The sequence below is a fragment of the Homarus americanus genome, unplaced genomic scaffold (genome assembly GCF_018991925.1).
Source record: "Homarus americanus isolate GMGI-L3 unplaced genomic scaffold, GMGI_Hamer_2.0 scaffold5831, whole genome shotgun sequence".
Lineage (NCBI taxonomy): Eukaryota > Metazoa > Arthropoda > Malacostraca > Decapoda > Nephropidae > Homarus > Homarus americanus.
In genome coordinates, this window is record NW_024719604.1 from 1,394,834 (window position 1) to 1,409,018 (window position 14,185).

Consider the following 14,185-nt stretch of genomic DNA (forward strand, 5'->3'; position numbering starts at 1 on the left):
TGATAATTTATATTTTATTTACACACATAGGTTATAAATAAATAACATATATTATTTACATCAACTGTAACCCAAGACAATCTGTTTTTCCAACTATCATTTTGATATTTTCATAAATTTTCTATTTTCACTTCCGCAAATCTAACTTAATACTACTGTTCAGTTTAAGGAACACAGATAGTTTGTCAAAGAAGGATAAGACATCATGGGGTACTACATCAACTCTCTATCTCAGACATAATTGTTTTGAAACAGTCTTTTCCCTCCATAAGACTGTTCCCATGTACAGCCTTAAATACGTCTCTCATAATGGTTAATAGAGTGTCAGAAGGAACATACAGTTCACCTCTGTTTATTTCTTCTGTCCATGTTTGGTCATGGATGTGCACTCAGTGACTTTTTGTCCTAAGTGAGGGTATTTCACACAATACCTTCTTACAATACAGCCACCAACGTACCTAAGAGCTTCCTCTTCTATACTATTGTTTTACCGTCATTTTTGTCAGGGTTTACACACCCTCCTAGGTTTTTATCACTTAACTCTTTTTCTACGTCATTGCCAACATCCAAGTCTTAGAAACAGTAGTAAATTATATAGAGTTCTACTGCCAGCTCTCTGTCATTCAACGGTCATTTGTTTGTCTAAGATCAATATTTCTTGACAAGCAGTTAAAATTATCATTAGTTGTGTTAGATTTATCAGAAATTAGTGAAACGTCCAACCAGTCTACTGGGGTGGACGTGTCGTGATCAGTTGAGGTAAGACTACAGTATAACCTCAGCAGCTGTGGTGCGAGGAGTGTTGACAATAATGGTCCTTACAACTTAATGTCTTTATCTATTACAGTTATAAGTTGGTTACACCTGAAGCTTCTGTTACAATGTTAAATTTACAAACCTATACAGGCACTTATAAGCCTTACTCTGAAGAGAACATATACTTACTTGTGCATTTTGTGTTGTCCGCCACACTTGTGGAGATACAAACTATTACATGTTGGTGGGTAGCCAAACAGGGTGGGTCGCCAAACACGGTGGGTAGCCAAACACGGTGGGTCGCCAAGCACGGTGGGTCGCCAAGCACGGTGGGTCGCCAAACACGGTGGGTCGCCAAACACGGTGGGTAGCCAAACACGGTGAGTCGCCAAACACGGTGGGTCCTTGTTGCTACTGTGATGTTTCCCACTTCGTTATATCATGGGCGTTTCCTTCTCAGAGTAGATATGGTTTCTCAGGTTTTAGCCAGTGGAAGAACCGAAGGCAAGTTTTGTTCACTGCCTTCTCTGGGACATCCGACAGCTGAGTGAAACCTGACACAACAATCAAGTATACGTATTAATTCACATTTTTCCACTAAAGAATCTCTTACTTAACCGTGTATCATCATCAACAGCATTAACCACCTCATATAGTACCTGAACAGACATCACTTAATACTGCAGTTGTTATTCAGGTGTTTATAGATACATGTTACCCAGAAGAGTTAGACAAAATAAATAGTGGTGGGATATTAATTTGCTGCAGTGACTATGATGGAGTTCCCATATTGAGAATCTTTACACTGTACTGCCGAGTGAGAAGACTGACACACACGTCAAGAGTGTAGTCAGTATACATAGGCGGATAAATAGTGCAGTAAACTTACCGAAGAAACAAGAGAAGACTGTAGACATGACCAGGGATGTGAGTAAGCCTATGGCACCAAAGAGGCAATAGGAGAGGAGATAAAGTGGGAACACATCTGACCTGCAGGAGAGATGGAACCCTGGTCAGCGAGCGAGTGTCGTATACCATAAGCAAGAGGATCACTACAACTGGCCACAGCAACAAGATAAATACTAAAAAAATCATAAAAGAAGAAAACAAATGAGATAGTATGGTCATATAACTGGGGATAATGGAAGAGATATTTATGGGTGAAACTAGGTGTAGGAGGCCCAGGGGAAGACGTACACTGGTAGTATAGGTAAGTGGATCAACATTTGTAGTCCCCTGAAACAAAGGACCCAATAAGTATCTTCACGGAGGGTGATCGATCAATGTCTCAATGAACACTGTCACTCCTGTTGTCTCGGGAGGGTTGTCAGAATCCTTCGTCTGTTGTGTCATATTGTACCACACAAAATCGTAAAGATACTTTTTTGAGTGAGTTTACCTTCACTGACTGACTGATTGATAAAGAAAAATAAAATAAACATGACAACCATACCCTGAACCACGACTAGAGTGCCTTATGTCCTATACGGGCCATAATGAGGGCTTCAGCTAGCCTTTAATTCATATATCCACAATCTCATAATTTCTTACATATTAATGTAATATTCTAATTCATTCCATAGAGTAAATAACAGTCAGAGCGTAGAGCCAGTTTGGTGTGATGGTTATGGTGGCTCTTCTACACAATTTTTAGCAGACATGACGTCACTTTAGCAAAGCCTTCGACAGAGTCCCCCACGAAAGACTAATGCGAAAAGTGGAGGCTCGTGGCATTGGAGGAGATATTTTAAAATGGATTAGGGCGTGGTTACAGGACAGGAAACAGGGAGTGAGCATTAACGGCACTAAATCCGATTGGAGTAACTTCACTAGTGGATTACCCCAAGGCTCAGTACTTGGACCATTATTATTTATTATATACGTAAACGACATAGATATCGGCGTAGACAGCAACATAAGTAAATTTGCTGATGACACTAAAATAGGGCGTGTAATTAAATCTGACGAGGACTCCGCAAAACTACAGGAAGATCTAAAAAAATTTTTCGAATGGTCTGAAAAATGGCAGATGAAATTTAATGTGGACAAATGTAAAGTACTCAGTATAGGAGATGTAAACAGGGAAACCAGATACCAGATGAACAACGATGTTATTGAGAAATCCGACTGCGAGAAAGATTTAGGAGTAATGATAAGTAGGAACCTTGAGCCAAGTAAACAATGTGTATTTGCTCGAAACAGGGCTAACAAAGTACTTGGATTCATACAAAGGCATGTTCGTTACAACACTACCGAGGTCATCTAAGACTTTATATTGCGCTTGTGAGACCTCACTTGGATTACGCAGTTCAAATCTAGTCACCGTACTATAGAATGGGAATGGATATAAAATCCCTAGAAAGAATTTAGAGGAGAATGACAAGACTAATCCTCGGCATTAGGAAACTTGAGTACAGAGACAGGTTAAAGCATCTTAATTTGCACTCTGTCGAGAGACGTAAATTGAGGGGCGATATGATCGAGGTGTATAAATGGAAGTCAGGGCTAAACAAAGGTGATATAACAAAGGTACTCAAACTATCCAACCAGGAGCGAACTTCAAACATAGGTTGGATGGATATATGAGCAATCGGGGTTGGGTGTAAATGGGACTGTCCAGTATGAGCCAGTAGGCCCGCTGCAGTTTCCTCCATTCTTATGTTCTTATGACATACTGAGGTCTGAGGTGCATTAGGACTTAAGAGAAGCTATTATTTGCTTCTCGCTTTCTAACTGGAGTCCATAAAATATATCTACAAAACCACAGACGTGACTCAATGAAGTTCCCGTTGCTTCTTAGAGGAAGAAACAGACTTTGTGTGTTAAACAAAGCCTTTTGTAGTCTTCGTGGCGCAGTGGTAACGTTCCCTGTTCCCATGCAGTGGTTTTGAGTTCGATTCCTGACTAGTAAGGTATAGATGTACTGTGTATAAGCGCATAATACATACGAGTCATGGTGTGGGTCAACAGATGTAGTAGTCAGTGGTAAGAAGGTTGTAGCTTCAGCGGCTGTGGTGGTAAAGTTAGCGTCTGGACAACCTTCAGTTGACAAGGGCAACTTTGTAGGTGGTGGAGCATACAGGAAGTTTCCCACAACAATCCACATATTGAAAAGAAGACCACACAACATACCCAGTGTCGCACTCTGTCGCGAGAAGAACATTATCAGGAAAAAAATATATATTCACTAATGAGAGACATGATTATTGTTAAGTTAATATGTTAACACCTTAAATCAATCCGTACTGCTGAGGATACAAATCGACCTACCAAAGACTTGACCCAGGGGCACAAGATGGCTGTGAGGACGAGGCCTGCGATTGGTCCAGCAATAGCACCACTAATGGCATAACTCACTTGCACCAGCCCACCCATTGAGCCGGCGAGAATCCCGATAACCATAGCTCCAATACCGGACACCATGGCTGTAAAAAAAAAAAAAAGGAACTTGTTTATTATCCGGAAAAGAAAAGTCATTATACACTTAGAGCGTTTTGTAATCGTAAATATTCCGATTAATTATCAAAAACAGAAATTATTACGATAACCAATATTCCTGGTAAAGTAACTCAACACCTGACAGATCTGTCGTCAGGTGATGGTGGACACAATAGATCTGTCGTCAGGTGATGATGGACACAGTAGATCTGTCGTCAGGTGATGGTGGACACAATAGATCTCGTCAAAAGGCTGATGGTGGGATTACTACCAGATCTGTCGTCAGGTGGATGGTGACAATGGCCCAGATCTTGTCGTCGTGTGATGGTGGCAAGGGTAGATCTGTCGTCAGGTGAGGTGGACAATAATAAAGATCTGTCTGTCAGTGATGGTGACAATAGGATTCGTCGTCAGTGATGGTGGACAACACAGTAAATCTGTCGTCAGTGATGGTGGCACAGATCTGTCGTCAGGTGATGATGGACACAACAGCAGATCTACCGCTGTCAGGTGATGGTGACACAACAGATCTGTCGTCAGGTGATGGTGACACAGTAGATCTGTTCGCTCGTGGTGATGGTGGATACAGTAGATCTGTCGTCAGGTGATGGTAGGACACAGATCTGTCGTCAGGCAGATGGTGGACACAATAGATCTGTCGTCAAAGGATGGTGTCACCAGATCTGTCGTCAGGTGATGATGGACACAGTAGATCTGTCGCTGCGATGATGGACACAATAGATCTGGTTGTCAGGTGATGATGCGACTAACAGATCTGCTCGTTGTAAGTAGATGATGGATTACCAGATCTGGTCGTCATGATGGATGGACAATGGTAGATCTGTCGTCAGGTGATGGTGGACACAACAGGATCTGTCGTCAGGTGATGATGGACAACAGATCTGTCGTCAGGTGATGATGGATTACCAGCAGATCTTGTCGTCAGGTGATAGGACACAATAGATCTTGTCGTCAGGTGATGATGGACACACAGATCTGTCGTCAGGTGATGGTGGACACAGTGCAGACTGTCGTCAGGTGATGATGGACAATAACAGATCTGTCGTCAGGTGATGATGGACAATAACAGATCTGTCGTCAGGTGATGGTGACTGCTGGGTCAGATCTGGTTATCGGGTGATGATGGACATAACAGACGTCAGGTGATGGTGGACACAACAGACTTTGTCGTCAGGTGATGATGGACACGGCCAGATCTGCTCATCAGGGTGATGGTGATTGCAGATCTGTCGTCAGGTGATGATGGACACAATAGATCTGTCGTCAGTGATGATGGATAACAGATCTGTCGTCAGGTGATGGTGGGATTGCTACAGTAGACTTGTCGTCAGGGTGATGATGGACAATAACAGATCTGTCACCAGGTGATGATGGACACAACAGGATCTGTCGTCAGGTGACAGATGGACACAGTAGATCTGTTGTCAGGTGATGGGACACACAGGATCTGTCGTCAGGTGATGGTGGGACAACAGATCTGTTGTCGTCAGTGATGGTGGACAAATAACAGATCTGTTGTCAGGTGATGATGAATAATAACAGACTTGTCGTCAGGTGATGGTGGACGGGCAATAGATCTGTCGTCAGGTGATGTGACACGCGGAATTCGCTTGTTGTGTGGATGATGCGGATACAACAGATTTGCCGCTTAGTGATGGTGAGACACAATAGATCTGCTTGTCAGGTAGATGAGCGGACACAACAGATCTGTCGTCAGGTGATGGTGGTGACGTCAATAGATCTGTCGTCAGGTGATGGTGATTGCAGATCTGTCGTCGTGGTAACGGTGGGATTACCAGTAGATCTGTCGTCAGTGATGACACAATAGACTGTTGTCAGGTGATGATGGGACACAACAGATCTGTCGTCAGGTGACGGTGACAATAAGCCAGATCTGTCGTCAGGTGATGGTGACAATAGATCTGTCGTCAGGTGATGGTGGAATACAACAGATCTGGTCGCCAGGTGACGGTGGACAACAGATCCGTTGTCAGGTGATGGTGACACATGGACCTGTCGTCAGGGTGATGATGGACACAACAGATCTGTCGTCAGGCGGATGGCTGACACAACAGATCTGTCGTCAGGTGATGGTGGACACAACAGGATCTGTCGCTAACAGGTGATGGTGGACAATAACAGATTCGTCGTCGGTGATGGTGGACACAGCAGATCTGTCGTCAGGTGATGATGCGGGACAGCCAACAGGATCTGTCGTCGTAAGATGGTGACAACAGATCTGTTGTCAGGTGTGGATGATGGGATAATAATAGATCTTGTCGCGTCAGCAGATGGTGGATAACAGATCTGTCGTCAGGTGATGGTAGGGACACAACAGATCTGGTTGCCAGGATGGTGGACAACAGGATCTGTCGTCAGGTGATGGTGACAAACAGACCTGGTTTTCAGGCGATGGTGGGATACACAGGATTCGTCGTCAGGTGATGATGGATGGGACAACAGGATCTGTCGTCAGGTGATGGTGACAATACCAGATCTGTCGTCAGGTGATGATGACCACAGATCTGTTGTCAGTGATGATGCGGATACAATTAGATCTGTTTCCGTCAGGTGGATGGTGACACACCAGGATCTGTCGTCAGGTGATGGTGGACACACACAACAGATCTGTCGTCAAAGAGATGGTGACAATAACAGATCTGTCGCCAGGTGATGGTGGGGATTGCTGTGCAGATCTGTCGTCAGGTGATGCAGGATTACCAGATCTGTCGTCAGGTGATGGCAGGGACACACTAGATTCGTCGTCAGGGTGATGGTGGACACAATAGACTGTTGTCGCGTCAGGCAGTGATGGTGATTAACACCAGGATCTGTCGTCAGGTGATGATGCATACAGATTCGTCGTCAGGTGACAGGGGATTACGCAGGAGATTCGTCGTCAGGAGCGGTGACAACAGATCTGTCGCCAGGTGATGGTGTGAAGGGCAGATCTGTCGTCAGGTGATGGTGGACACAGCAGATCTGTCGTCAGGTGACGGTGGCTACAACAGATCTTAAGTCGTCAGGTGATGCAGGACACAACAGATCTGTCGTCAGGTGATGATGGCACAAATAGATCATCACGTCAGGTGACGGTGATTGCTTTGCGCAGATCCGGTCGTCAGGTGAGATGGTGACAGCAGATCTGTCGTCAGGCGACAGACACTACCAGATCTGTCGTCAGGTGCAGATGTGGGTGGACTACCAGCAGATCTGTCGTCAGGTGGATGGTGGAATAACACCAGGATACGAAGTCGTCAGGTGATGGGTGGACAATAGATCTGTCGCTTCAGGTGATGGTGGACAATAAATAGATCTGGTTGCCAGGGTGACAGATATGCAGATCTGTCGTCAGGTGATGCAGGATACCAGTGGATCTGCTGCCGCGGATGGTGGACACAAGAGATCTCGTCGTCAGGTGATGGTGATTACCAGGATCTGTCGTCAGGTAGATGGTGACACACAGATCTGTCGTCAGGCGGATGGTGGACACAACAGATCTGTCGTCAGGTGGATGATGGACAATAACAGACTGTCGTCAGGGTGATGGTGACAGTAGATCTGCTCGTCAGGTGATGCAGAGCCACAATAGATCTGCTTCGCCGTAAGATGATGGACAATAGATCTGTCGTCAGGTGATGATGGACACACAGATCTGTCGTCAGGTGATGGTGGACAGGCAGATCTGTCGTCAAAGATGGTGGACACACCAGATATGTCGTCAGGTGACGGTGGACACACAGATCTGTCGTCGTGTGACGGTGGACACAGATCACGTCGCGATGGTGGACAATAACAGATCTGTCGTCAGGTGGATGATGGACAATACAGATCTGTCGTCAGGTGATGGTGATTACCAGAGATCTGTCGCCAGGTGGATGGTGACAATACAGATATGTCGCCGGGTGATGCAGGACACAACAGATCTGGTGCCGTCAGGTGATGATGGACACAACAGATCTGGTCGTCAGGCGGATGGTGGACACAATAGATCTGTCGTCAGGTGATGATGGAATACTGTTAACAGATCTGGTCGTCAGGTGATGGTGACATTAACAGATCTGTCGTCAGGCGATGGATTAACAGATCTGTCGTCGTGATGGTGACACAACAGATCTGTCGTCAGGTGATGGTGGACACAGCAGGATCTGTCGTCAGGTGATGGTGGACAATAGACTGGTCGCCGTGCGATGGTGGAAACACAGATCTGTCGTCAGGTGATGGTGGACACAATAGATCTGTCGTCAGGTGATGGTGGACACAGTAGATCTGTCGTCAGGTGATGGTGGACACAATAGATCTGTCGTCAGGTGATGGTGGAAACAATAGATCTGTCGTCAGGTGATGATGGACACAATAGATCTGTCGTCAGGTGATGGTTATGTGGTTGTATATCAGTATAACACACAGCTGAGTTGACAGAAATTTTGGTGATGCGACAACAATGTCTCTCACTCATATGTTATGGGTTCGAATCCTGGTCGGCCCAGACACACGTGAGTAGGGTGTTATCCAGTGTGGTCCTCACTACCAAACATCACAGTTTTTCTCCAGGTTACTAAAGCTTCCTCCTGTACTAACGCTCGACCATCATAGCAAATGATAAATATAAATAACATAACAATATCACTGTTTGTATCTGAACGTTTAACTTAAGTCTTCTGAAGTTTCCTAAAGGGAAATTTTTCTTGTTGCAAGTGAACAAATTCTTATTAACAAAAGTTCAGTAGTAATAAAAAAAGATAAATCGGTGAATAAAGAAACAAAAGTGTTATAAATATGGATGAAACATTACTTAGTGGGGTAACTTACAAATAGCAACGGTAATGTTCTTGGCCTTCGCTTCACTGGTATTAGCAAACCTTTTGGTGGGCTGCAGGAGGTCTGTCCAGATCATTGCAGCAATGGCGTTAAGTGATGATGAAACAGAACTGTTAACAATAGATACAAGTAACATTATGCTCATGACCGGGAAAGTGGGATGATATAGTCTTCTACTGACCTAACATGACCTCCGACTCAACATTGTTTTGACGAGACTGAGTTACAACAACAAACTATAGGCAGTTAACAGTATGTGTCCCAAGCTTATCCAGTCCGCCTCTTGGTGAAGTGGAGGACAAGTTCTACTCCACAACACACACCACAAGTAAACATAGAAGAATTAAAACTGAATATTGTTCAGTAATATTAAAACAAACATCACTTGTTAGAGAATCGATTTCAACTCTCTTAATATATTAAAATAAATGTATTCTGTCTTATTTGACCTAATACCCTCCCCCTCTGCTTCTCTTGCGGTGATGAACCACAGGCGCCCATGACAGAGGGTGAGGTCGCCTGCATTTACACCTGGTACAGAGTCTGGTGTGTTTTGTGAGATGTGGCAACACTGTGGAATGTTTATATAGCATCCTTAATCTGGCTACTATTGTGAAGTTCCTTCAGGGCCATTCTGGGAGTTTTAATACGATGTAAACAAACACAGTTATGCCACATCTCATAGAAAACACCAGTCACTGTATCAGGTATAAGTGCAGGCGACTGTACATATTCCGACACGAGATATAACACCTGTTAACACCTGACATGAAGAACAAGACACCTGTATAACGCCTGATCTGAAGAAAAAGACACCTGTATAACACCTGATCTGAAGAACAAGACACCTGTATAACACCTGATCTGAAGAACAAGACACCTGTATAACACCTGACCTGAAGAACAAGACACCTGTATAACACCTGACCTGAAGAACAAGACACCTGTATAACACCTGACCTGAAGAACAAGACACCTGTATAACACCTGACCTGAAGAACAAGACACCTGTATAACACCTGACCTGAAGAACAAGACACCTGTACAGCACCTGACCTGAGCACTCCACTGTAGACGGCAGCCACAAACAGACCAGGTACCCCCGGCAGGTAACCAAGTTTGTCTACTACGAAATACACAAGAATCTGGAAGAATAACATCTGTAAGTCTGGCATAAATAACATCTGTAAGTCTGGCATAAATAACATCTGTAAGTCTGGCATAAATAACATCTATAAGTCTGGCATAAATAACATCTGTAAATCTGGCATAAATAACATCTGTAAGTCTGGCATAAATAACATCTGTAAGTCTGGCATAAATAACATCTGTAAGTCTGGCATAAATAACATCTATAAGTCTGGCATAAATAACATCTGTAAATCTGGCATAAATAACATCTGTAAGTCTGGCATAAATAACATCTGTAAGTCTGGCATAAATAACATCTGTAAGTCCGGCATAAATAACATCTGTAAATCTGGCATAAATAACATCTATAAGTCTGGCATAAATAACATCTGTAAGTCTGGCATAAATAACATCTGTAAGTCCGGCATAAATAACATCTGTAAATCGGGCATAATTAACATCTGTAAATCTGGCATAATAAAATACAAGCAATAAGTCTTTTAGCATTATTGAAGCTGTATAAGTTCTTTACTATCCTATAACTTTATAAAAACAAAGTCCAATAACATCATAATATAACAGTAGAGATATCTTATATATATCTATGGTAATCAGTTGAGAAAAGGTTTTGTTTGAGTGATAGGTTTGGTTAGGTTAGGTTTGGTTAGGTTAGTGAGTGTTAAAATATTACAAGTGATTATAAGCGTGTATTGATGTGTCCAAGCTCCCACACACACACTCACACATATATCAAGACAGTCCTCCTAACATGTTCATAGACACAGAATCTATCCTAACACATAACTTTTCGTTGGTTTCTCGTTCATCGCCCATTTCACCTCACCTCACCTACCCTCACCTCACCTCCCAGTAATACTCGTCTCTAAAATATCTCATTATACTTATATTTACCACATTACCAGTCATTATATCTTCCATTTATACTTCTACCACCTTTTTGGTTTCATTTCATTTAATTTTGATTTAGACAAACAGTTGGTGTAAACAAACGCTTCTCATCACACTAGACCATCTTACACATGAACCATGGGGAATAAAGTGTAAACAAACGCTTCTCATCACACTAGACCATCTTACACATGAACCACAGGGAATAAAGTGTAAACAAACGCTTCTCATCACACTAGACCATCTTACACATGAACCACGGGGAATAAAGTGTAAACAAACGCTTCTCATCACACTAGACCATCTTACACATGAACCATGGGGAATAAAGTGTAAACAAACGCTTCTCATCACACTAGACCATCTTACACATGAACCACGGGGAATAAAGTGTAAACAAACGCTTCTCATCACACTAGACCATCTTACACATGAACCACGGGGAATAAAGTGTAAACAAACGCTTCTCATCACACTAGACCATCTTACACATGAACCACGGGGAATAAAGTGTAAACAAACGCTTCTCATCACACTAGACCATCTTACACATGAACCACGGGGAATAAAGTGTAAACAAACGCTTCTCATCACACTAGACCATCTTACACATGAACCACGGGGAATAAAGTGTAAACAAACGCTTCTCATCACACTAGACCATCTTACACATGAACCACGGGGAATAAAGTGTAAAGCATAACAAACAAACCTGATCTGGCTTCTCAATGTAGCCAGCTGTCAGAGGGTCACAGTCAGCGTAGACGGAGAAGACGACCAACCCGGCGTAGTTGATAAGCGACCACATGACCACCAGACACACCACGCTGGCGACCATCACCCTGGGAGAAAAATTAACACACACACACACACATAGTAATGAGTAGTATTATGTTTAAAAAATTCTCTCTGATATAACAAGATCTAACGGCTAAGGTGCATCATTGTATTCATAGAAGGCTTTGTATAATGAAGTATTAACGTGCTGATGTATACTTGAATGAGTCGCATGTATATTTTGAGTTCTTGTTGTCTGATCAGTATACATATGTGGGGTATTCATTTATAAACAAATCACATGTGTTTGTTTGGTGGTTACTTTACATACCATCTCCCCGCTGAAAGATTTATATATATATAAATATTGTATTTCTTAGTCTAAACATTACACATAAACGAGTGTACTGTATGTGTTTGACTAAGTGAAACATCGTAAATATAACAGATAAATATTTTATGAAGACTTGACAGCTGATTATGGAAACAGCGGAGGATATGCTTGTGTGAGGTGGGCAGCGGGCGGGGTTAAAGGGCTGAACTTTTCGACTTGTCAGCTGGGAGAAAACTGTACTTGGTCTCACGGCAATCACAATTACTCGAATTTTAGTTATTTTTCTTCTCTCTCTTAAGTAACGCGAATAACGAATCAATCAGTGCCAGTTGGAGAATAACTATGATTAAATATTGCGTCAGTGTGCGTGAAGCTCTGACATGTAGACTAAACAGAAATAATATAAAGAAATCTAAAAAGAAAAGGAAAAATAAGACTCACATATAAGACTCCCTCAAGGTGCCGACTGATCCCCAACGCTGGAACTGTACTTGAGATGAACCATAAGTGTTAAGGCCAAAGTATGTGCCTAGGATTAGTGTGGTCATGAAGGTGTGGCGCTCAAGTGGACTAGGATCCATGCTGAAGAAGAAATAAAACACATGATTATATATCACTAAAGGTGTAGTGTTTGGGATATAAAATGACAACCCCCCTCCCTCCCCTCCTGCCATTTGTGGGAAGTGGCCGAGATTGGTGTGGTAATACTGGTACAAGTTATTGATGGTTATTGATGTACCTAACACTACAATGCTTACTATTATTATCTTACTTAAAGAATTCGATACGTCCGTGTTGGTCATCAATGTTCCAGGAGTTTGTACCGCCGCCGACCTCAGCACAGCCCTGGATGATGACCACGATGACTCCAGCGAACATTACAAACGTCTGGAAGGTGTCGGTGTACACCACGGCTTTGGCTCCACCCTGTCACGTCACATTAACATTTTGTAATAACTATAACATATCCGTAGTTTAAAGTAAACATAATAAACATTGGTTCCTCTTAAGATTTATTAGAGAACAGGTAAGTTTAGGTTAGTATCCGCTGCCGTTAAGAAATGTCCACACAGGAGCATCAAAGAAAAAGGGGACAGCTAGAGCCCGGTAGTGAGGTGCAAAGATAGTTTTATAAATTATAGCCAACACAAGTTAGGACATACCTCCTGTAGTAATGATTATAGAGGAATACTTACCAGGGAAGCATAGAGGGAACAGATGACGGCCAGCACGATGATTGACACGTTGGTCGGGATGGGTGTTATGGAGGAGATAGCCAGGGACGGTGCGTACATGGCTATACCCAAGAAGATGAAGATGTTCCCCACCTGTGTCACAGTCACCAGCTTCCTCAGTAGGGGTGACTTCCATCGCACCTCCAGAATCTTGAAGACATGTATTTTGCTTTTTTAAATAAATTGGCAAATGTATTATAGAGGAAGACTATCTTCACCATAGAGTTTAATGAGAATATTATTATCGTTATTCTTCCAATCACATTATCAGTAAAATATGCTGCAATACTTTCCTATCTTGTCTTGAAGATATTTTATTTATTACAAAATATATTTAATTCATGTAGAACTTCGTGGCTATAAGAGAGGTGATCTGTATGTATTAAAGTAACTCTTACTATAGCCTACTAACCATGACGATGACTGACCTGGTATATACTGATGAGCTTAAGAGGGTATATGATAGGCATGATGAGGAGGGCAGTGAGGGTCGCTCCTAGCATCACCCCGAACACATTCATCCATAACTGAGACCCGTAGTAATACATCTCGGAAGAGTTACCTGTAAGATCAGTCACGGCTGAGATAACTTTCGTTTACCACTTACTGACAATGGGCCCCGTACACAGGCTGGGTGGCCGACACTGTACTCGTCCGCCTTCATTTCCCATAGTGTAGTGTTGGGTACCCATTCACAGCTTGGTCGATTGGTGCCCCAAGAACGAGCCGGCGACCCTTAACACAGTATCCACCCAGCCACCAC

General features: G+C 43.0%; 1 protein-coding gene across 2 annotated transcripts in view; it reads right to left on the reverse strand.

The window, feature by feature from the left end:
• Positions 1 to 14,185, reverse strand: part of LOC121860117 (sodium-coupled monocarboxylate transporter 1-like) — a 24,081-nt gene continuing 9,896 nt past the window's right edge. For both annotated transcript variants that reach the window (XM_042357146.1, XM_042357145.1), the window contains exons 6-16: positions 13,851 to 13,984; positions 13,384 to 13,572; positions 12,960 to 13,114; positions 12,629 to 12,769; positions 11,789 to 11,918; positions 10,093 to 10,181; positions 9,028 to 9,146; positions 4,027 to 4,181; positions 3,705 to 3,901; positions 1,646 to 1,746; positions 1 to 1,310 (exon numbers count right to left, since the gene is read on the reverse strand). In XM_042357146.1, coding sequence (XP_042213080.1) covers positions 1,213 to 1,310; positions 1,646 to 1,746; positions 3,705 to 3,901; positions 4,027 to 4,181; positions 9,028 to 9,146; positions 10,093 to 10,181; positions 11,789 to 11,918; positions 12,629 to 12,769; positions 12,960 to 13,114; positions 13,384 to 13,572; positions 13,851 to 13,984 — 1,508 coding nt within the window. In that variant the 3' untranslated portion in view covers positions 1 to 1,212. The remainder of the gene's footprint in view (positions 1,311 to 1,645; positions 1,747 to 3,704; positions 3,902 to 4,026; positions 4,182 to 9,027; positions 9,147 to 10,092; positions 10,182 to 11,788; positions 11,919 to 12,628; positions 12,770 to 12,959; positions 13,115 to 13,383; positions 13,573 to 13,850; positions 13,985 to 14,185) is intronic.